Genomic DNA, 23,068 nt, shown 5'->3' on the forward strand with positions numbered 1-23,068 from the left:
AGCCCTCTTTCCGAGCGATCACAGCATCTGCATCGTCGCTGGAACCATCGATACCAGGCGATTCGGCGAATGTTTCGTGTGAATCTCGGCTGTAATTGCTTTCCGTGTAGCCGACAGGAAGGACGGACCGTCGAGTGGCCTCTCTGAGTCTGCGAATCGGAGCGCTGGCGAAGTGAGCCAGCGGCCAGGAAAGCAGGAGCATGCCACCGAGTGTTCCGAATATACAGGCAATAAGAACTTTGCGCAGGTGCGCGATTGGCTCCCAGACTTCTCCACGCGACTGCTCAACGACTATGGCCCAGTCGACAAGTTGTGTATTCAGCACGGCAAAGCCGACGGATACTTTGTTGCCAACTTCATTCTTCGCATAGATCGAACTTCCAGCATTATTGATAGATTCCTGGTCCTCCATGAAAGCTTTGCCAACAGCGGGGAACTGCTCCAGGGTGAAGGGGGTGGATATACCTGGGCTGCAGCAGTAGGATGGCGGTTCTTGCTCGTGGGTGGCAGCGGCCACAGATATTGGACGCTCACATTGGAGGGGTCGGCGGTGGGACCATCAGATGAATCCCATAGCACATTGTTGGGAAAATGATTTGTAGTGTTGGTAGGGCCGATCAGTAAGGTCTCGCCCGTTTTCCCCAGGCCTTCTGGCGAGGTCGTGATCTCAGCGAGTAGACGTGCATCGCAGACAATGCTTAGCCAACCCAAGACGTCAATAGCGGACGTGTTGTTGATGATCGGCAGAGTAAGAGATAGCAGGGAGAAAGACGCATTCACATGATATGGCCCTATGACAAGTGTAGAGTTCGGGCCCTTCAGTGTCTGTCCATTGTAGATAGCCTGAGCCGCGCTAAAAGTGTCGTTGATGTATTCGGAAGTATAGGTCAAATTAGGATAGAGTTCGGAAGGATAACCGTAATCTGGGTCTCCGAGTAGGACTCTGGAGCCATTTGGGGACGAGTAAGGTAGCTGGATCTCTGGTATATTCTGTCCGGTGACGTTGAGTAAGCTCGAAGGACCTGCAAGACCACTAGCATTCTTGGGAAAGATCTTGGTCTGGAGCAGAAGGGCTTGACCAATTCCACCAGTATTGCCTCCTCCAATCGCGGCTTGCATATCGTTTGCTGCATTGATCCAATTGGCTGCAGTGTTGTTGCCCTGCGCGTTATACCGGCGAAGAGCAGACTGTATCAGGACCCTACTAGAGACAAATTGCGCACTGTTCTGAATCAAGTTGAGGCTCGAGACGAGCTGGGCAGCTTTGAGAGATGCAGTGAGCGACAAGCGTGTCGACCGTATGTCCAAGACGAAGGAGTGGTTCGTATACCAAGTCGCCAGCGCAATAATCATTAGGCCCAGACCAGAGGCCAGTACGACAAGCCCTGCGAGCTGTTCCCTGATTGGGATCCTCATTTTGCCTGCAGTGAGCTTCCAGGTATCCGAGACAGTAAGGCTTTTGTTGTCGTGCCGGTCAACACCTGTGGGACGTCGGGGTGGAGTGAGTGCTAGTTTGGCTCGACTATGCCAAAGGATTCAATCAAATTCGCGAGGACAGTCGAAGGTCACACTCGATGTCAGCGGCGGACGGAGTGTTCAGAGAAGTCGCCAAAGGATCCGTCAAGGCCCATACCGCAGCCACGTTGCTATAGAGGCAGTCAATGCTGGTAAAGACAAAGAACCGGCGTCTTCAATGAAGCCGGTCTACTGATCGTGCTTGAAGCAAGCCTTGGATACGCTATTCGATTCAGGTTGTACAAGGAAATTGTATGTATGCTCGAAGATGGTACTGCAGCTTACGTGCAAGGCCGAAGCTGTATGAAGGTGAACGACGAAGAAACAGGCGGATGCAACAAATGAACGTGGGGTGCGTGGAGGCGTTGCGGATTATTGGCAGATCCGCTCGATCAAAATTAGTGCAGGTATCTGGTCGTGAAGCCTTTCCAGAAGTCGAAACGGGATATGTCCAATGGGCGCAACGGACAAAAACTGCCGCTTTACGAGGACGAAAAATAAAAAGGATAAAGGGGGGAAAGAGAGAAGACGGTCTGGCACATCAAACGCTGCAGCTAGGTTAAATCAACAACCCGAGAGCATAAGAAGCTTAGCCATGACTACTACCGCACTTGTACCAGGCCATTAGACTCATCGCATGGGCACCTGAGATGTGGCTAAGGAATGCTTGCACAAGTTACCAAGGTACCTGACGTGCTGCCTTGCCCAAAAGTAGACGCATGTACAGTACAGCAGCACGCACACTGGCGGTAGCCCCCTGCCTTACTTTAGATGCCGCTGCGGCTACGAGCACCTTAGGTAGCGATGGAGGCTCGGGCGGAGTGTACTCGTGCATTTACCATGCCGTGCTGCAGCACTGTATCACTGCCCCGGCTGCTGTTTCTCCTTTTGTGCAAAGTGCTCGTGCATTCCGTCCGGATGACCCGCCTGTCCAAGGTGCCAACTCCGCATCCCATTCAACACTAATTACAGGTTACGAAGGGGTTGAATGGTTCCGGACATATGATTGCGCAAACTCTGCCTCAAGCTTCACCCGTCGGCAGCCTATTGTTGCGATTGTCATGTTTGATAGAGGGCGGAACAATGCGTGCGACGCCCTAGACCCGCCCTAAATATCGAGGTCCTAGCTCGGCCCGTACTTGGCCGTCGTTTTCCTTCTAACGTGCCTTCAGAGCTTGCTTTCACCTATGAAACACCCTGAGCTGAAGGGTGACATTGCGCACCGTGTTTGCCTCATTGGCCCGGCATCGTAGGATCGACTATCAATCTTGCTTAGCTTGGATGAACCGACGCGATCTGAGTACTTGGAGGCTCGCTGACAAGATATCATCTGGTAGAAGTCATCAATATGCGAATAATGTCGCCAAAGACCCTACATCAGACCGGCCACCGCCGGATGGTCAGGCACTGAACTCTGTCTGCTGTTCTGCCACGTTACTCTTGAGGGCTTCGCCCCATGAGTTGAAGCTAGGTAGCCGAGTCCTCCATTTTAAGAGTGTTCATTGCCGAAGGCAAAATAAGTTCTCAATAGCAGTGGGCCAGTAATGGCCGGGTTCAGACGCGCGGCGATCGCGAGATGAAATTATTGGCGCTGGGGAAAATCTTGCGTTCTCGACTCGACTTCAAGCCACGCATCTGCTCCTACAAGATGATCATTACTTTCTTCGATCTGCCTGTAAAACTGCTTTCTTGGACAGGATCTTTGGAATGGGCGATCACCCCATGCGGCGGAGTGTCTGAGACGTGTGGCCCTTGCATTTGGGCAAGTGCTGAATCCTTAGCTCAGACTAGCGCAATATACTGCACTGTAAGTAGCTTCTCCACGCTAATCCAAGATTTCCTTGGTACTGAGCCGTACTGCAGTACTGAAATGTGCCACTCCTGTTGCCATGCACAGAATAAGGTAAGTACTGGACCTACGTTCAAGTCGTGATATACTGTACAGCAAAATGTACCTGTACGGTCGACGTGTTCCTGCAATCTTCCACGTGTCTTCGGGAACCTGTAAATACGGGATGCTGGCAGTGATTCGGAGGGTGAGATCCACGGAGCCGACTCCATCCGATCCTTCGAACATACCTCAATAATGTTCGCATTCGACACCTCCCAAGCCACACATACCAAGATGCAGGCTGTCTCATAGGTTTGAGCCAAGCCAGCTTTGCTCGTGTACCGCCGAAAATGATACGATCGTTGTTGTTCTTTGACAGCCTGATATCACAGTTCTGTGGGGCAAAGCTACGAAACACCACTGTAAGATGCTGGCTTACTGCCTCTGATTCAGAGGATACCTGCTTAACGGCGCATAGTGCTTGTCAGACAAGCGCTATTATCTGAGATCCCGAGGTACGAATTGCCCAAGTCTCACATATGAGCTGCCTACAGTACGATCACGTGTCGAATCCTTCCTTGTATGATCAACATGCCAAATTCGTGCTGATGCAAAGATATGTGTTGTTCTATCCCTGCACTTTGCATCTCATTCAGAAATATTAATTGCAAGCATTTGATCTCTCGCATCCATATGGCGTTACTCCTGTGACGCAAGATCTATTGCCTGTGCTCGTGCAGACGTCTTACATGGTCGACCATCAGTCGAGTGTTTTCGAAGGTTCAGTTCCCGCTCTATAATTTGAGTCCTTGTGGCAAGCTGGGTACCAATGACTCGGTGGGGATCCTAGTAATCAGCTATGAGGTGTTCTTGTCTGCCGCCGTGTGTTGTCAGACGAACCCACAAGTTGTCAAGATGACATAATTGACAAAGAGGGACAAAGAGGAATAGGTATGTCGACATGAGCACAGATCCAAGTAGCTCAAGTAATGACTCGTCAGTATCGTAGCCGTTTGCTCGTACAGTTGAATGTCGGCAAAAAAAGACTGAATACACTAGTTCGTAAGCCCCCGTCGAGTCATTCCAACTTGTAATTATATCTGATGTGCATGAACCAGGGCATGAAGTTCGCTATAACCTCCTTCGCCTAATTGCATATACTGTAGCTAAACCAAGTAGAGAAATATCCATGGCTTGCGGCAGCATCCTTTTTCTTCGAACGCACAAGGATGGCTGTGTTTGTTGCAGCTACAGCCACTCCAATACAGATGGAGGCTCATAATATGAGACGTATCGCGATTGCGAGATTACAAATGACTTGCTTTGCCCTGATCTGCCTTGGGGCAAAGTGTTATAACTATAGATCCCGCAGTGGTCCGATTATTCTGATCTGCGAGGAGGTGGTTCGTGAATCCTTTCTCGCGATGCCCGTACCCCTGGTCAATATTGGCGCTTGCCTCCGGCTGCTTGCGGACGCTGGTAGCTAAGATACTGAGGATTTGATAAAGATGCCGTCTGTCTGCAGCTTCGAATGAGAGGCGTGCTTCGATTGAGGAGCCTCATATCTCGCAGATACGGCGGATCCGCTCCACTGCGCACATTATATCTCGCAAGTACAGGGTTCGCTTTCTGGACCCATAGTATCCGAGAGAACAATCACAACATTCTACGAGCGAAGCTTCTCCAAGCCAGGACATGCTGTTCATAGATGGTTGAAGTTCGACACTTAACGTGCACGCCCTGGTTCGAGAAGCTCCAGACCCTCTACCCGCAGAGCCTCTTGTTTGGGACGGGCGGTTCCCAAAATACCTTAGTGTGGTCTTCATCACCCGTGTCGTACGGACCACCTTGACAGAATTTACCATACCAGAACCGTCATGCTATGCGCGCATCGCTCCCACCGAATTGCTTCACCATTGTCTGAAATGGTCAAGTTGCTGCACTTATGGCGCTCCAGGTCGCGAGTCATTTCGCCCACTTTTTCGGGTTTGAAATGCTTGGATCTTCGGTGGCGCTAAGGTCAGGTACCAATTGTCCTACTATCTCTGCATGAATCGATAATGCCACATGCTTCCACACTGACTGCTCTTGCGACCCATGATGCATCAACAGTATCCGAAGCCACGCCCAATCTTCGTAATGTGCATGGCTGATAACAGGACGGAGTACCGAGGCAGCAGCGTTGTGACGAGTAACGTCCCAATGACCTAACACTACCTTCCGACCTACCCTGCCTGACGTACTTGAATCTGGTCAAATGCCACAATAAGCCTGTCGAAGAGTATAAGCGACTACCCGAGCTACAGACCGTCTTCGTTTGAGATGAACGAATGGCTCTGTTGCCTGATACTTCCGTCAAGCGTCACACAGCCCGCCGGCAAAGCAGAGGTTCTCCGTGTCAGACGTTCTGCTCACAATGTCCCATTGCGAAGTTGCAATCTTCAACGGGTCGAAATGAATGCAGTCTGTGAAACTTGGCTCTTCGTGGCGATGAGAACAGCGGTTTTGTGGGGGCCGGTTTTCTTCCGAGCATCGATGTCGCGCTCGAAAATGTTGACGGGGCGACCCTGTTGGTTCGTTCTGCGTCGACTACATCGTTTGAAATCGTGTAACTTGACTATCAGATCCTGCCATATCTGATCATGCTTTCTTGTATGCCAGACCTTGATAGATGTAGCATGTTGACGTAGGTGGTTTGCTTCAAGTATCGCGCCGCACATTCAGCAAAATGCATTGCATTCATGTCAGATATGCGTGCAGTGGCGCATTTCGCCGTACACCATGGCAATGCCGAACCGTAATGTAGCTTGCGCATATGATAGAATCTTGCTGCAAAGTCGGAGGAGGAGAAGAGTCATTTAGTGCTCTCAAAAGAAAACCTTGATCTGTATAGCTTTGAGGAGTATTGCGCAGCGCAGGTGAAGCTTTCTTTTGAGATGGATGAGGGCGAGCTTGCTCTGTAGTTCTGGAGACTTGCTAGCTCGTAGACGATCGAGAAGCGTGACTTTTGGCGTACAGATCGGGAGTTGCATGTCTGGGATGCGTAAGTAGTCTTTAGGAGTGCAACAATGAACAAGATGAAAGACAAATAGTTATTATGTTCACTTTGCTATGCTGTGGATATGCTACGCTATGCTATATTGTGTTATGCTATGGCTCTCCTTCATGTGACCATGTAAAAGACACACTCTACTTCTGTCCACCGAACGCGACTCCACCAACACTCTGATCGAAAGCGACAGCATCATCAAGACCACAGATACGGAAAAGAGCATTGGGACCAATAGGCTCACACTCATCCCTGCCCTCCTCCTTCAACAACTTCATCGCCCTCTCCAGCGGTCTAACGACCGTCTCCAGCGAAAGCGTAGGGTTGATATAAATCCTGAACCCACACTCCTTTGCCTCGCGCACGCCCATCTGAGGCGTCTTACCCCCAGGCACCATGTTGAGCAACATCGGCGTGCCCTGGAAGATCTTGACCGCGCGCTCCGCCTCCTCACGCGACTGCAGCGCCTCGAGAAACAGCGCATCAACACCACACTCGACGGCGCCCTTGAGCCTCTCAACGGCCTCGTCGAAGCCCGAGTCCGCGCGCGCGTCCGTCCGCGCAATGATCAGCATCTCGCTGCCGCACTCGTCGCGGGCTTTGACCGCAGCGCGCAGCCGCGAGTAGTACACTTCGCGCGGCACGACTTGCTTGCCGGATAGATGGCCGCAGCGCTTTTCTTGCACTTGGTCTTCGATGTGCAGGCCGGCGAGGCCGGCGAGAGCGTAGGCTCGCACGGTGCGCGCGACCATGATGGGCCCGCCGTAGCCGGTGTCTGCGTCTGCGATTACGGGCACCGAGGGGTCCAGGGAGGCGATCATTGATGCGTGTTGCACCATGTCGTTCATGGTCGCTATGCCGAGATCTGCGGTGCCGAGCTTGGACATGTTGGTTCCTGCTCCGGTCTGGGTTTGGGGATTAGTTGAGGCGGTGACTGGGAGGATTGTGTCTGTGGTTTGCGATGATAGTCGTTTCTTGCTATGATAATTGAAGTGATAAGAAAAGAAAAGAGGTGAAGAGAAACCATTCGAGCATTATTGGTCCACCGCTCAATGTACTCAGAAGAAGAAGAAATGATCTTGAAACTTACCATGTACAAGCACTCGAAATCATGCGCCAGCGCGATCCTGGCCGTGAGTCCATCATAGACACCAGGGGCGACGACAGTGTGATTGGGGTCTTTGAGGAGTTGTCTCAGTCTCGAGGCGCCCGTGGGCTTTAGTGGGGTTGGGTTTGCCATTGTTTCTTATTGTGTGCTTTCACGAAGATAGAAGAAGTGATTAAGCTGTGGGTACAGATGCGGTTGCGTATGATAGGTCGTGACGTTGTAGTATTGTGCAGTGCAGTGTGAAAATAGACGTCGAGATAGAGAGTATATCCACGATCTACACGGAGGAGGAGATTCGAAGAGGAAGTCTGTATATATACCGTACGACACTACTGCTGGCGATCAGGATCTATCTTACCTCGTTGTCATGAGTGCGCAACTGAAGTCGCTCCCCAATTAGACCGCCCTCCGACTTCGGGTTTCTTCCGCTTTGCAAGAGAGACAAAAGAGGCATTCACTCGTTCGTTACCACAGCGGGAATATCTGATACAATACAAATGGTAAATCGCCCAATCGTTTCGAAAGTTTTCCCTTGCAGTATAGACATTTTCCAGTTATTTTACGGGTGTGCTAAAGGCGCCAGTTTTATTCCCGGACGATTCGCACTTGGTATGGGGCGGAACGGGGCTGCGTCATTCCGCTTTCGCTGCTGGCTGTCGCTGCGCTGTTGTTCTTCGCCCAATGGGAGAAGAGCCTTTTACGCCCGGGTTTTGTCCGCGCGCTTTTTCGTGATTCAATCTCGTGCGGGAATAAAAGTGGTTTATATCCAGTCGTTACAGTGGTATAGGTACGATACAGTGGATTGGATTATTAATGTCATGAAATTTGGATTGAATGTAAGTATGTCTCCGAAGTCGGTTTCGATTGGTTCTCTACGACTCGGGAGGTCGAAGGGTTCAAGCAGCTTAGTCCTCTACCTTTGTGATGTAACTGCTGATATTCTACTGTATATCGTGACGTATGGAAAGGAGGAGATGGTAGCTAAGGTATCTCACGTCGGCAGTAACACGCCTACATGTGGACCAACTACCTTGACGTTACATAGCACGCAGAGGAAGACGGTCAAGTGACTATCACCCGAAGCGGTATTACGGCGATTGATGAAGACGGTGTTGTATAGCTCACAGACGTAGATCTAGCCTTGATCTGACCCAATGGTCATATCTCGGTCGTGATGTAGGTAGTCTTTCCATAGCAGCATAGACCTTATATCAAGCTCTTCAGCAACCTGCGATCGATGCATGGACAGCAAGAGTCAAGCTAGCTGGGCCCCTCACAACCTGGCGGATCGAAGCGGTTTCAAGTGCGCGTCACTCTCTCACTGGACACGAGCATGAAGAACTGAAGGATAATTTTTTTATTGGATTGCGGTGTTTCATTGGGTATGTACATCTTCTCTGCGCGCTCAAAAGTCCTTCTCGTCGGTGCGTGCCTGTCGTGTTCGGATCATGTCAGCATTCCACGCGCTTCTTCTTGATGATCGAAAAGACAAAACTCACAAGCCAAGCTCCCTTGCCGCCCAACTCAGCCTCCAGACCATCGGGGTAGGTCTTGGGCACACTGGCCTTGTCCGGGTAGAACTGGTAGACGACAGCGCACAAGCCAAACACGGAGGCGACGAAGGTTCCGAGCAGGACGGCGCCGAATCCAGGCTGGTAGTGGGTGTAAGGCTCGGTGGAGAAGACACCAAGGATGTCGTTGTCCTCGTGGACAGGCTCGCCGTAGTTGCGACGTTCCTGCTTGTCCCACCAGTCGCCGTAAGGGTCACGGAGCGATCGCTTCTGGGGGACGGGGTTGATGTATCCGCCGTTCTTGGGGCATGTCAGTTCTGGATGCGTCTCTTCGGGAGAAAGAGCAGAGGAAAGGTACCATGTTGGGGTCCCCGACGGAGAGGTCGCCATGGTCGGACGAGGCACGACGGATCTGGGAGACGATGGTGGTTCGCGGTGCCGTTGACTGGAGGGCGCGAGAGAGCGGACGCGCCGCTGTGATTCTTCGGGAGAGCATCTGAAAAGGGCGGTCAGTCAGACGGAGGTCGGGGGTGGCGAGAGGAGGTCAATTGACTCACTGTGATGTGTATTGATTGATCAAACAATTAATCGATCAATCGTCAATGGCATCTTGCTGTGCCTGTCTGTCGTTGGATGCTGACCCGCGCATGTCTTGGCATCGAGGTCGAAGCTTGGCATTGACATGCTTGTAACCCTAACACAAGATCAGTATCGGATGTTTGGCCGTAGCGGTATAACACAGCACAAGACACATGCAGTAAGATGCCCGGCTAAAGCGAAGAGTCGATCACATGATGAACATCTAGCACTTGCGACCAACACACTGGAATGGCAGAGAAAGCTGCTGATGCTGCTGATTGACTAAAGCGGGACAGGCCGACATGGCGATGGTGGGAATTACTGATCAATGACCAGCTCTTGCAATTTTCCTACAAGCCAGCCATGACGCGACTCTTTTGTCTATAACTCGCTCCACAGACCCGATAATTTCTTTTCGACAACGGCATGATATCCAGCATCTCCACGAGCATCTCCAGCACTACTTTTCATTGGATTGTCGGTTGGTGCGGCAGGACCAGAGGGGGTCTAGTGCTCTCGGAACACATCGTCTCCTGATGATGCAGCTGGAAAACACGTCGGCGATTGACACGGAGAAGAAGCCAACCCCGGCACACGCGACGAAACGCGACGACATTGATAGTATTGATCAAATAAACTCGACACATTCAGACACCAACGGTCTTGTCCATGTAGAGACCAACCCTGATAATGATCATGTTGACGAATCTGATGCATCCGATGATTCTGCACCGCTGTCACCACCGCCCGATTCCATGTTGACACCCTCGCCGGAACCACAACCATCTCAGTCTCCATCTGCAGTGGTGCCAGAGTCCAGGAATTCATCAGCCTCGCGTCCCTCGACGCCACCTCCGCCCGTCCACAGTGCGTCTGAGGAAGGCCAGAGTAACGCAACCACCAACACCAAAAAGCGCAAGCTGCCCACTGATGAGCTGCAGTCGGGATCGAGGTCACGCTCTGCCTCGCGCCCCATTTCACCGCCCTGGAAGAAGTTTGGCGCCGAGGGGCCCACCGTCTTTCTCGACAATGGCAAGCGGCGGTCAGGTCGCGTCAATATCCTTCCCCTGGAGCTCCAGCCGTCGACAGGCAAGAGAAGCACGAGATCGGCCCAGACCAACGGCACTCCTGCCCGGGCCGAGAAGAAGGTTCATGCTTCGACGTCTTCTGCCAAGAGAGACTCCCGTCACTCTACAGCAGCAGCAGCAGCAGCAGCAGCAGCAGCAGCAACAACGACAAAGTCAGCTGCCCAGTCGCCTGCACCCAAATCAAATGGAGTCAAATGCGAACACGATGCGCCGCTGCCCACAAAGACCAAGACCAAGACCAAGACCAAGACCAAGACCAAGACCAAGACCAAGACCGAGACCGAACGAGCGCTCAATCGAGATGGCCCACCTGCATCGCCCGTCACTGCGAGGAAAAAGTCGAGCCGTATCCAGAGAGCTAATCAGATCGCTAACGAGGAACTGAAACAAGAGACCAAGCTGTCCATGAGTGACGAATCTGTCCAGTCAACACCACGCATCACGCTGAAGCTGCGCCGCACCGAAACCACGTTTCCCCCGACTCATCCATCCCACCTGCCCACGCAGCCATCGCACGCGACCCTCGAAGAATCCCTGGCCGCCATAGATGCAAGAGAAAAGGAAGTCGAAAGAGTTGCCAAGATTGACGAGAACTACGAAGGCCTCGAGCGGGCACGCGCCGCCAACGAGCGAGAACGCCCGGCCGACCCCAGCTCGTACGAGCTCGCGGAGAAGGAGGCGCGCAGCCGCCTGCGCATATTGGAAGCTGCCGAACCAGGCGGACCTCTGTCCGAGGAAAAGTGCAGCCTCTTTCTGCCTGACGTGCAACCGGAACCGCCAAAGCAGTTCTCTCATTCCGACCATCTGTGGTCTCAAGGCATCTACTTCCGTGTTTTGCTTGATAAGGAAAAGCGACAGCACAGGGAACAGGCCAAGAGACTAGCATATGCTGCTCTGAACAAGTGGAAGGAGAAGCAACCGCAGACCGAGGAGGAGAAGGAACGTCAAGAAAGAACCTTCTTCGAGCTGGTCTACAGGCAGCTCGTCAAGGACATGGCCAGGAAATGGGAACTGGTGGGCGAAGAGATCAACCGACGACGACATGCCAGATGGGAGATTGAAGAAAAGTCGCGCAGAGAGAAACGTATGCAGGAAGTCATGGAGCGAAGCACCAACTTGCTGGACGCGCGGAAAGCTGCGAGAGAGGCCAGGAGCACGAGTCTTGTGTCAGCCGACAGCATGGACGAAGGCGACTACGAAGACACGGCAACTCCTGCCTCGCCATCTGGAGACGAAGACGACGGTGATGAAGAGCGCGAGGACAGTGATGTCATGAGCGACTCTGATTTGGACAGTGACGAGGGCAATGTAGATGACCCGGACGCGAAGCTCTCACCTGAAGCTCTACGACGGAAGTATGCATCTCTGCCCGACCTTCCCGATATCCCCGAGCCTTTGGATCTGGACGACGACGATGACCGCAACGACGACGGCGACGCTGGAACTGAAGAGGAAACCGACCATGCGCATGCGCAGGACCCATCGACTTTGATCGCCGAGACTCCAGCCCAAGACACAGACACAGACCTGAACCCATCCAGATCTGAACGCGACTATGCCAATATTGAGCTTGAAGAAGTCGATGAAACCTTGCTAGATGACAGCGACGAATCCGTTGACATGAGTGACGAAGACATGACCTCTGAAGAAGACGAGGACGAAGACAACGGTAGTGATGAAGATGACGACGACGACGACGCCGGAGACGACATCGGCCTCTTGGGTTTCCTCGGTGGCAAAGAACGACAAGTCGTACAGAATCGCCACGGGTCTGAAGAGCCTACGGCGGATGTGGACATGGAGGAAGCGGCAGAGGCAACAGAGTCAGCCTCACCAGCGACTCTGCAGGCTGATACTATTGAACAACCTTCCGTCACAGGCGACGATAAGCAATCGGCTCATGCTGTTGTTGACACTCCCACTGATGTATCAAACACGAAGCGACATGCCTCTGAAGCCAGCCAAGACCAGAACATGCTCGGTATCGACTCCCACGGCGAGGATCGCAGCAGCCAGCTCTCTCCCAAAGACGACACCACTGTTGAGCCTACTGAAGCCGAATCTACCACTAGCGTTGAGTACGAAGAAGCCGAGAAAGATGTCGAGGTCGCTGCTGAGCACACGCCACAGCCCACTCAAGGCCCAAGAACAAAAGTTCCCTCTCTGCTTCGTGGCACCCTGCGCGAGTATCAGCACGAAGGCCTCGATTGGCTTGCAAAATTGTATGCTAACAAGACCAACGGCATCCTCGCTGACGAGATGGGTCTCGGAAAGACCATCCAGACGATCGCTTTGCTGGCCCACCTTGCCGAGGAACACGAGATTTGGGGTCCCCACCTGATCGTTGTGCCGACATCTGTCATTCTGAATTGGGAGATGGAGTTCAAGAAGTTTCTGCCTGGGTTCCGAGTGCTTTCCTACTACGGTACGGTGGAAGAGCGAGCCCAGAAGCGCAAAGGCTGGAGCAACCCCGACAACTACAATGTGGTCATCACTTCCTATCAATTGATTCTCAAGGACATCAACGCCATCAAGGTTCCCGACTGGCATTACATGATCCTGGACGAGGCCCATAACATCAAGAACTTCAACTCGCAGCGTTATCGCGCCATGATCAGGCTCAAGACCCATGCCAGACTGCTGCTTACCGGCACGCCTCTCCAGAACAACATACAAGAGTTGTGGTCATTGCTTACTTTCTTGACCGCTGGTCATGATGGCCAAGGCATGGGTGAGCTTCACGAGTTCGAGGAGTGGTTCAGTAAGCCAGTAAACGAGATATTCATGGACAGCAGACAGACCTTGAGTGGAGAAGCGCAGAAAATTGTGAACAAACTTCATCACTCTCTTCGACCCTATCTTCTTCGTCGTCTCAAGGCACACGTCGAGAAGCAACTCCCCGGAAAGTACGAGCATACCGTCATCTGTCGACTGTCCAAGCGTCAACGCCAGCTCTACGATGCTTTCATGGGACTGTCCGACACGAAGGCCAAGCTGCTCTCCGGGAATATGGTCAGCGTGTCTATGGCCTTGATGGCTTTGCGAAAGGTCTGCAACCATCCGGACCTGTTCGAAGAGCGACCCATTGTGACTTCTTTCGCCATGCCCAAGCCTTACTCGAAGATGCCGAGGGCTGCGATCGCCGACTATGAGATCAAAGACCTGCTTGTCAGGAAGAAACTTCTCGGTGCAGAGAATTGCTCGAGGCTGGACCTTGACTTTTTGAGTCTCAACCTTGCCAGTCGTGAAAGACATTCTGGATATCACCTCAGCCGAAGCAGAAAATTGCGGGCCACCAACGTATTGAACGAGATTGCAAGACATGAGACATCGGCTCCTTCCAACACGAACACTTTTGACGGTTCGTCCCTGGCTTCTGTCTTGGCTTACCAGCACCGACAGGCGTCCGCCGCGAGACTGGATAAAATACGCAGAAACGCTTTCCTCACCAAGCACCGCACTGACCATCTGCCTATCTACGGGACTGATCTCGTAGAGCGCGTGACCGTCCGTGGAGCGGTTGACCCTCTTCTACGGACACCGCCTCGTGAGAGAGCAGCGCATATGGACTGGTACATGTCGACATCCTCACTGATCCATGCGGTCGTTAAGACACTGCCCGAACGAGCCGAAGAGATGCGCCCTTATGTGGTCAAGTTCGCGTGCATCACGCCTAATGTGACAGCTGAGAATCTTATTTCTTATACTACGCCTGCTTCGACGATATCTGCTATCCGTTCGGCTGCACAAGCTGATCTCATCACTCCAGTCAGCTCGAAGACGTTGCCGCCTTCATTGACACCTCGAATCAACGTCGACCCCTTCCACGAAGCTCGTGTTCGTCTGTCTATTGCTTTCCCAGACAAGCGACTGTTGCAGTATGATTGCGGAAAACTACAACGACTAGCGATATTGTTGAGGAGTTTGCAATCGAAGGGATCTCGCGCCTTGATCTTTACACAAATGACGTCGGTCCTGGACATTCTCGAGTCTTTCCTCAATATCCACGGCTACAGATACCTGCGACTGGATGGAAGCACACGCATCGAGCAGAGACAAGACATGATGGAGCGATTCAACCGCGACTCACGCATCGACGTTTTCATCCTGTCGTCTCGGTCTGGTGGTGTCGGTATGAATCTCACAGGTGCAGATACAGTCATCTTCTACGACCTCGACTGGAACCCGCAAATGGACCGACAATGCCAAGATCGTGCTCACCGCATTGGTCAGATGCGTGACGTGCATATCTACAAGTTTGTGTCAGAAAGCACAATCGAGGTTAACATATTGAAGAAATCCAACCAGAAGAGACTGCTCGATGAAGTTGTCATCCAAGAAGGAGAATTCACGACCGATTGGTTCAACCGACCCGAGCAACAAAAAGTGACCGATGTAGGGGTGGATGGCGACGATGATGTCGCAGGTGCCGCCGTGGATAAGTTCCTCGGTGCGCAACAACCCCCTGTAGCCTCTTCTTCCGCGGCAGGTCCCGGAGATGGTCCGAACAGCCAACATCAACCCCAAGACATCGCGCGTATTCTAGAATCAGTAGAAGACGCGGAAGACGTCGCCGCAGCTCGAGGCCAGCAGAAAGAACTCCAAGAAGTCGTAGCAGCAGACTTTGACCTCGACGAGTCCAACCAGCAACAGGGGCGTCGCTCGCGCTCCTCGGCCGCTCCAACCGGACCCTCCGACTCTTTCTCTACTCCAGTCGCAGCAGAACTACAGAATGCCGCAGACGCAGATGACGTCGAAGTCGTGACCAAGGCAGACGGTACCCGAGGCGCAGTGACGCACGTCGACGAGTACATGTTGCGATTCATAGAAGATTTCGCTTGGAAGGGCGTCTTGTATGTGCCGCCTATTGACCGCAAGAGAGCGCGATTAGATCGCAACGGGCGGGATCGGAGTCATCGGGCGAAGAGGATTCGTTGATAAAAACGCCAAGGAGAAAAGAAGAAGAAGCGAAAAGAAAAAACATTGTTACTTGGAGTGTAAGATTATTCGAGTAGGGTGGACGACGAGATATAGTAATACACGCAAAACGCAAAATGAAAAGTCTCAAATACCAAAGATAAACCCCTCTGTTCTTGATTTCTCTCATTGAGATATACATACGCACACGTATATGTCTATGGAATGCAAAAAAGCAGCGACCAATGATTGATACATTCATGTATTTCCCATCTCCAGCAATTGTCCTAGGCTCGTCCGTAGGCGCCTGCGGGGAGTGGATTCCAGCTTGCAGTCGTTGTCTCACACCCGCGAGTGCCTTCCTTAGATACTAAGCTCTTCGTTTCAGACAGTAATTACCTTTATCTTGCCTCATCCTCCATCAGCCTGTGCGCCCCCTCAAAAAGTAACCTCATCCTCCTGGACCCCTGTAAGCGCCGCTAATCATGAACCACATAATAAAGATGCGAGCGAAGAGAAAGAAGAGAAGGTCAAGAGAAAGGAATGCAAAAGAAAATCAGAAAAGAGTTATAACATACCGCAGCTGGGATTCCCACGTGGTCACCCACCGTAGTACTAATCAGCCGGTCAACTGCTTATGTCTGGCAGAGCGGACGGGATGCCCAGTTTTCAGCTGCCTGTGGCCGTATGTATAGTTATGGTTCGATATTAGTATTATATTCTATGATTGAAAGAGGCCGAGCGAGACGTTTCTGATTTGGTATCATTCGACATGCGATGATGGATGTTATTAGCAAGATCATGAGATTTATCATTGTTTGATATCATTGCAGACTATTGTGACTTTCTAGCCCCTGTGAGTTCACACATCATGTCCTAGCTCCCAGCATGGAGTACGATACAGCGCCTACGATGCAACTGCCTGGCTCCTGTACTACGCAGCCACTGCTTACCCAGGCAAGCAAGCAAGCAAGCACCCGTGGACGGAAAAATTCCGTAAGTTACAAAGTCCTAGAGCCTGGTCTGCTCGTACACTGTGTACAACTTTTCGCATTGCTGCATATTGCCTATCGCAACGTTGCCTCGTTTGCTCACGAAGCACAATTTTGATGACACGAACAGGACAGATACATGGAAAAACCCTAGGTCTGGCCGGTAACAACGCACGCCAGTAGCGGGCACCAGTGCAAGAAGCCGAACGCCTTGTAATTGAAGTACTTTGGAGGCACGGCAGTGAGTTCCTCACGATATCCAGGCGCGGCAGCGTCAGGTAGGTATAGATGATGTGTGTGGCGGACTGAAATTCACCCAACGTCACTGTAATACCACACACCCATATGACAACCCAGCCAGTTAGTGTAGCCATGTAGCTAACTTCTGCAGATGCTGTCCGTGGCGTTGGTGCCCATAGTACGACTCGCAATCACATGTGTCCGTCGATGATCAGCATGATAGCAATTGTTGCTTCCGAGTCCTCCGTAAGCAACATCGCACGAGTTCAAGTTCTTTTTGTAAGTCCAAGTGTTCGAAGATCATAGCTCCAAATGATAGTATCATGTTTCAAGGACTTTTGACGCCTTACTTCGTCGTGCATTTGTCCAAACATCTGCAACTCCTTTTCTTTAGCCTCGATATACCGGCTTATCAGAAGTTCTCCTATCCAATCTCATATATTCTCAGAACGCTTCAGAGCCTGAATTGTATCAGACAAGCAACTCGGCATACTTTCACTCATGCCGAACTTTCGCAACATTTGTGGTGTGAGTTTGTCCTTGAATTCCATACAATCCTTGTACCGCAATTTCGCACAATCTCGCATACCATCATATCCTGCGGATAGTAGACCAGCCAAGGACAGATAATGATTGACTGTGGCGCCCACGAATCGGAATTCCCAGTGCTTCGCATGGATTCTGCAGATGGGTAGATCACGGTTCTCAGTACCCCAGCCAACGAAGCAGCCTGCTCTGTCGTAAATCAACAGTACTCCACTGATGGCTTATGAAATATGAAGTGAATCAGTGGCTCCAGCATTGTTGAATTTGGTGGCAAGGACGGCCAAATATGGGCTTTACCTCGCATAATTTGGGATGCTGATTAGTCGGACATATAGCAGTATTCACGTATGGTATACAGTATTTTTGCAGCCGGCAGAATATTCGCTCGATGGATGTCGAGTCGCGAAGTTTCCTGTTCATACGATAGCAGAAATGCAGGAAATTCCTCAAATGGCAGGTCTCGACGCACGATTGCGCCTGCGATCTGTGCTTGCGAGAGCTGGTCCTCTCGGTTCATCTGTGACACTCTCTGACGACTGAACACCAGTATCACGAGAGTCTCCAGTCAGCTCACGCACGCAGAAGTAGGCGAGCCTCTACTGCTGAGATAGGTTCCAAATCGAGTCCTTCCGTGACTTGTACGTGGATCATCATCTTGGTTAGCGGATCCCGACTAGTTATAAGTATAGATCCGCATTCCGCCTCCGGGCAAAAGTCGCGTAGTATGTTATGATTGTCGGCATTGTCGAGGATCAGTGACCATGGCATAAAATCTTGCTACTGACCTTAACAAATCATAGTGCGTACAGGAATGTGTCTAACTGGTTGGAACCACCGAAGGACAACATCATTGCTGACAATGAGGTCCGGAGCTTCACTCTCTAGACCTAAGACCAAAGATATCTGGGCAAACGACTGCGCTAGATTCTGTGTCGCTAGCCTGGGATATGAAAATAGCTCCTACATATCTTTGTTTGCAGAGGCATGCCTTGCTTCGATCTATTGTTCTCATGCCGTCAGGAAATCTAGCGGCAGACTTCAGATCTCCAGAGGCAGCAGTAGTCCAAATTACACTGTGAAAACCCGAGAGGATTGTGCCCCGATTGAGATCGCCACCATGTCCTGAATCAGTTCAATCAAGCAAGCCATAGGATTCACGAGTGATCTTACCAGAGGGGCCATATTCGAAGTAGTCTTAAATGACAGATTCTTTTGTCAATAAAGGAAAAGGTAATTTTAACAGACTGAGTTTCATGCGCACTGGGATCATCGATCTCTTATCATCATGCATAGTACGAAGGTAGTCCATGAATTGGAAAACAAGCCCGTTGACAAAGACTAAGATAAGGCAGGCATCCATCAGCTAATTGCAAAGCTATAACATCAGCACCCTCGCATACCTGCTTGCAGTACCTTGACTGAGGTACCTTCCTGGCGCAGTGGAATGCTTGCCCTGGATACTGACCCATAACATGCTTACTCCTGCACCCTCGTCCCTGCATCACGAATGCATTAATCTTATTCGACTGTTGACAAGTACAAAGGTACCCAACCCACATCCCGCGTTGTTGCAGCTTTTGAAGTAGTTGCTGCCTGATACACATGCAAGGCCGGTAGTTTGCTTGTTGCTTTGTCAACAAGAGAAAGTCCCGTGACACTGTTTCCAAACACTGCACCATTGCCATAACCTCCGGAATGAGCGATTCAGTTGTTTGTTTGAGCAAGTACAACTTGTTAGTTCTTGGGATACGCTGCAAAAGGTGGTCTTCGACCATAGTCCGGATGCAACTCGAAAACCGATCCCATATGAAGTGTCCTTGATCAAACCAACCCTTGGCCACTTCCATCAATTCACCTCCATCTTCGAGTCACGATTGGCACCGGGCCTTGAAGCCAACTTCTTCTGGGGCATAATATACCTACTTTTAGAGGTGAATTGCGCGACCCTTTGAAATTTTTTCACAAAAACTAATCGCTTACTGCGCAATAGCTCACCACGCAAGATTCCCAAGCTCTCTCTAAGGTCCCAAGAATGATCAAATCACTTGGCTACAAAGCAGAGGCTTTCCACCGAATTTACTCTGCGTCATCCCAAGAAGATACAGATCAAGTCAAAGAGGTATGCTTTGACATCCACGTCCAGCTACTTGAGTTCTTCACAGCCGCGGTAAAATCCATGCGTGGCGGCGAAGGCGGAATAGAAAACTGTAAGCACTAGCAGATGGAAACCCTTTGCATCGTCCGCTGATAGCCTACAGATGAACGAGATACTCGCCACGAGCAGGAAGACCCATGGTCATTACTCCGTCGTGAGTTTTGAAACTCAATCGAATGGTTAAACTTACTTTTGAGTGCCTCAAAGAATCACAAGTGAACTGTTACCCTCTATATACTATACAGACGAACCAAACCATGACATACCTTTGATCCACAGGGAGGTTTTGCTTACCTACCGCCTTATATTCGGCCAATCCTCACACTCCCGCGCACTCGCCTCGAAGCTCCTCGAGCCACATGAAATATCCTCTGGAGATATCGATCCGTTCCTCTCCACCATCTGCACCCTCTCGACCAAACGACCCTACTTGTCCCGTTTGTCTAATAATTTTGCCATTCCGTCCGAACTATTCCCCGCCACTGTACTCGATCTCAACAACTGCCTCAAATAATCTAACACATACTCTTCGCGACACGGCTTCCCACACTTCGGATCTCGGCTCTTAGTGTTGCAACAATACAGTTTAAGACAGCAGCCGAGCCGTGTCCGAGACCTATGGCGTGATCGGAGAAATCCACTTCAATGGTACACGTTCTGGACTGTGCTATGGGTAGGTGGGATTACAATTGTGTTGGGTATCTTCCAGCTTGCTACAGGCATCTTACAGGCCTATTACTCTGCACCAGGTCTTTAATGTGGGAGTGTATGGAGATGCATTCTCGAAGTGGGCTGGGTTGCAATGTGTACAGATAATTGCGCTAGCGCAAGCCAACAATAATATTATGCTGTAAGATGTGATAGCAGCTTTTTGCATGTGCTTGCCCTGCCGGTCATGCATCTCGCAGCTACTGTACATGTGAACGAGGCGGCGCGCTAGCAAGGAAATAATCAAGAGAACAGCGGGAAGTCCGATGAGCTCGAGTAGAGGCAGTCAATTTATGATTAGTCTTGCGTCTGTTAAAAATTCCCTAGTCTATGGCAGTCTGCCTGTTCGTTTGTGTTCGCAATAGAGTGACAGGGACAATTGCTTGTTTTATGCGATGTCCTCCAGCCTTACTGCGGTTGGACAATCATGAGAGCTTTTCGCGATCGGGAGGCTATCAGTGCTTGGGAGTATGCAACATTCCGCCAATCTCAGGAAATGGCCTAGTGCTTCCGTGGAAATATGTGACTGATTCAAGCGAGCGTTACCTCAACGGAAAGCCACGCATCGAACTTCCACACTCTCCCTCGGCTGCTCCGTCGCGTCCGGGATGAATACTGAGCAATGGAATCCTTCTGCAGAGCTCCGTCAGTGTGGTCCTTGGTGGAAATCTGGCTAAAGAACTCACGAGCACGCCTGCCCAGGGAATCAGCATTGCGGAAGACGATCAAGTCCTCCACCGTCTGATCTTGCATGAAATACCACTTGTGCTTCTGGTTGTAATGCAAAATAGCATTTTCATCAACCCTGTCGCGACGAATGGCATCGTTGAGACGAATGTCCTTCTCAGGATCGATCGTCGTCCAGTCGCACATCGCCAGTGGCCAGTCATTGTTGGGGCCTCGCAGGGGTCGCCAAACACTAATAGAGAAACGTTAGCATGCCACCAGTATTTACTGTAGTACGAATGAAGGTTAAAAGATACTTCAGAACATCGAAATCTTTGCCTTCCCAGAACTCTTGCTGGCCTGGAAACGCACGATCGAGGTTCATGCGCGCGCCTAGAGCTGAGCAGTCACTGTGAGGTCTTTGTGCTGGCTGCTCAACTTTGGTGTAGACTCTGATGTCCGTAGGAAAGTCAGGATCTCTCTTCCGCACCTAAATGAGATTCAGTTATGGCACGTTATTGGATGATAGTCCTACCGATCAACGCACTGTGCAGTCATAACAGTCGATCCTCGAGTACTGCGGAAATCGCTCGTGCAGCAAAGCCTCGATCTCATACCAGTAGTCCTTCTGCACTTCTCGCTTTCTTGTCAGTGCATCTCCAGCTGACAATCCCGTCTTCGCTTTCATGACGCAGAAACCGTGTGTCTCAAGGTCCCAATCCGCTGGGTCGGTGACAGGGAAAACTGTCACATTTCTCTCATCGTTGCGGTGGTTGCTGGCGATTGCACCTGCGATATGGTCGACTGGTACATCAGTATCAAAAGGTTTCTCCTTGTCGAAGACAGAGTCCCGGGCTAGATAGGAAATTGAAGTTTGCATGGTAAAACATGATATCGCATCAGGTGGTAAGTATAAGAGCTTTCCCGGGAGGAGAACTCAGATGTTATGGCATGTGGGGGTACCGGACAGACGTCCACCCCAGCCTGGTCAAGTTTGGATTATGAGACGTTTGCCTTGATTTTATAAAGCAGTAAGACTGGACTAGTCTTGATGCACAAGCATGTAGATTGATCACCTGTCACGTAGATGAACTATGAGCGCGATTCACAGAAGTAGAGGCTGAATTTATGCAGACGACCCCACGAGAATCCCCAAAGATCCGCATATGAAGCCTTTGATACGTGTCAATGATATGATTCGCCTCGTTTTTACATCAGGATGGTAAGGACAGGAGAAGAGGGGTAGGTGGCGGGATCATGCATATCTTCCTTATCTCGCGAGTGTGAGAATGACTGACCGACCTTTTGTACAACCAGCTGCAACGTCCGCATTTCTTGAACATCTTTTCTCTGCTCTTTTGTGCTCTCTTCATATCTTGACCCGAACCGGCCTTCTTAACCAAAATAACAAACGTTGATGATGTTTTCCCGACCCAATTTGATACAGCCTTGGCACAAATGGTACGCAGAGTTGAGAGCGACATCAGCACCCGGAGAAAGCAATCTCTCTAGCGTTGAAGATAATGAGACGGCCAAGGGCATGGTCCTAGCTGGCAGCTCAGGCACTAGCCAACATGGCACGGTCGCTCTCAATCCAAGGACAGATGTGGAGTTCTCGAAGGAGAAGGTCAAGCCTACCAGGAAAGAGTCGAGTGGTTGAATGAGGTGAGTATGTGATCATGCAAGAGGGAAGAGGAGCTGACGCTGAGATATCGAGCAGGCATATCAAGATAAGAGCTCCTCATGACACGGACGTTCAGGGAGATCATTTGGGTTGGGTGTGCAGTGCGAGAATGTCAAGCAGTGGGAATAGGAGAATGACTAGAATGTCCTGTCGTGGGCTGATATTTGGTAAAGAGGGTCAGGTTGTTTGGCATGATAACGTCGCTTAGATTCATGATGAAGCTAAATTGTATCCGGGACTTACACATCAACTGTTTCGCGAAGGCGATGAGTAGAATCAGCTGTTCGGTGTTACGTCCTTAGTGAGAATTCGAAAGTATTTGACAGTATAGCTCCGCAGAGCCCGATCCCTTCAGGATTTCCTTGTAAGCTTTAACGTCGTCCTTTATACTAGACACTGCTGCTTATATCTCGATCTAGAACGACTAGGTGTTGGACATATATGATAGTCCTAATTAACTAGTACCGTGTCTAGAAATT

General features: G+C 50.9%; 4 protein-coding genes across 5 annotated transcripts; 1 reads left to right on the forward strand and 3 right to left on the reverse strand.

Annotated features, from left to right (window-relative positions):
- Positions 1-318: 318 nt before the first annotated feature.
- AAFC00_000707 (uncharacterized protein) lies at positions 319-1,416 on the reverse strand (the record flags this gene model as incomplete). Its single annotated transcript, XM_069347184.1, has 1 exon — positions 319-1,416. The coding sequence occupies one exon, from the start codon at positions 1,414-1,416 to the stop codon at positions 319-321; it is 1,098 nt and encodes a 365-aa protein (XP_069200578.1).
- Positions 1,417-6,535: 5,119 nt separating this feature from the next.
- Positions 6,536-7,635, reverse strand: AAFC00_000708 (uncharacterized protein; the record flags this gene model as incomplete). Its single annotated transcript, XM_069347193.1, has 2 exons — positions 6,536-7,300; positions 7,486-7,635. The coding sequence occupies 2 exons, from the start codon at positions 7,633-7,635 to the stop codon at positions 6,536-6,538; spliced, it is 915 nt and encodes a 304-aa protein (XP_069200579.1).
- A 1,273-nt stretch (positions 7,636-8,908) lies between these two features.
- AAFC00_000709 (uncharacterized protein) lies at positions 8,909-9,510 on the reverse strand (the record flags this gene model as incomplete). Its single annotated transcript, XM_069347205.1, has 3 exons — positions 8,909-8,935; positions 9,003-9,314; positions 9,373-9,510. The coding sequence occupies 3 exons, from the start codon at positions 9,508-9,510 to the stop codon at positions 8,909-8,911; spliced, it is 477 nt and encodes a 158-aa protein (XP_069200580.1).
- A 619-nt stretch (positions 9,511-10,129) lies between these two features.
- On the forward strand, positions 10,130-15,619 carry AAFC00_000710 (uncharacterized protein; the record flags this gene model as incomplete). 2 transcript variants are annotated; one of them, XM_069347216.1, is made up of 1 exon in its annotated part: positions 10,130-15,619. In XM_069347216.1, the coding sequence occupies one exon, from the start codon at positions 10,130-10,132 to the stop codon at positions 15,617-15,619; it is 5,490 nt and encodes a 1,829-aa protein (XP_069200581.1). The 2 variants fall into 2 exon arrangements, with proteins under 2 accessions (XP_069200581.1, XP_069200582.1); XM_069347217.1 differs by having other exon boundaries at positions 10,133-15,619.
- Between the last annotated feature and the right edge of the window lie 7,449 nt (positions 15,620-23,068).

Source organism: Neodothiora populina (genome assembly GCF_041146345.1).
Source record: "Neodothiora populina strain CPC 39397 chromosome Unknown canker_contig_11, whole genome shotgun sequence".
Classification (NCBI taxonomy): Eukaryota; Fungi; Ascomycota; class Dothideomycetes; order Dothideales; family Dothioraceae; genus Neodothiora; species Neodothiora populina.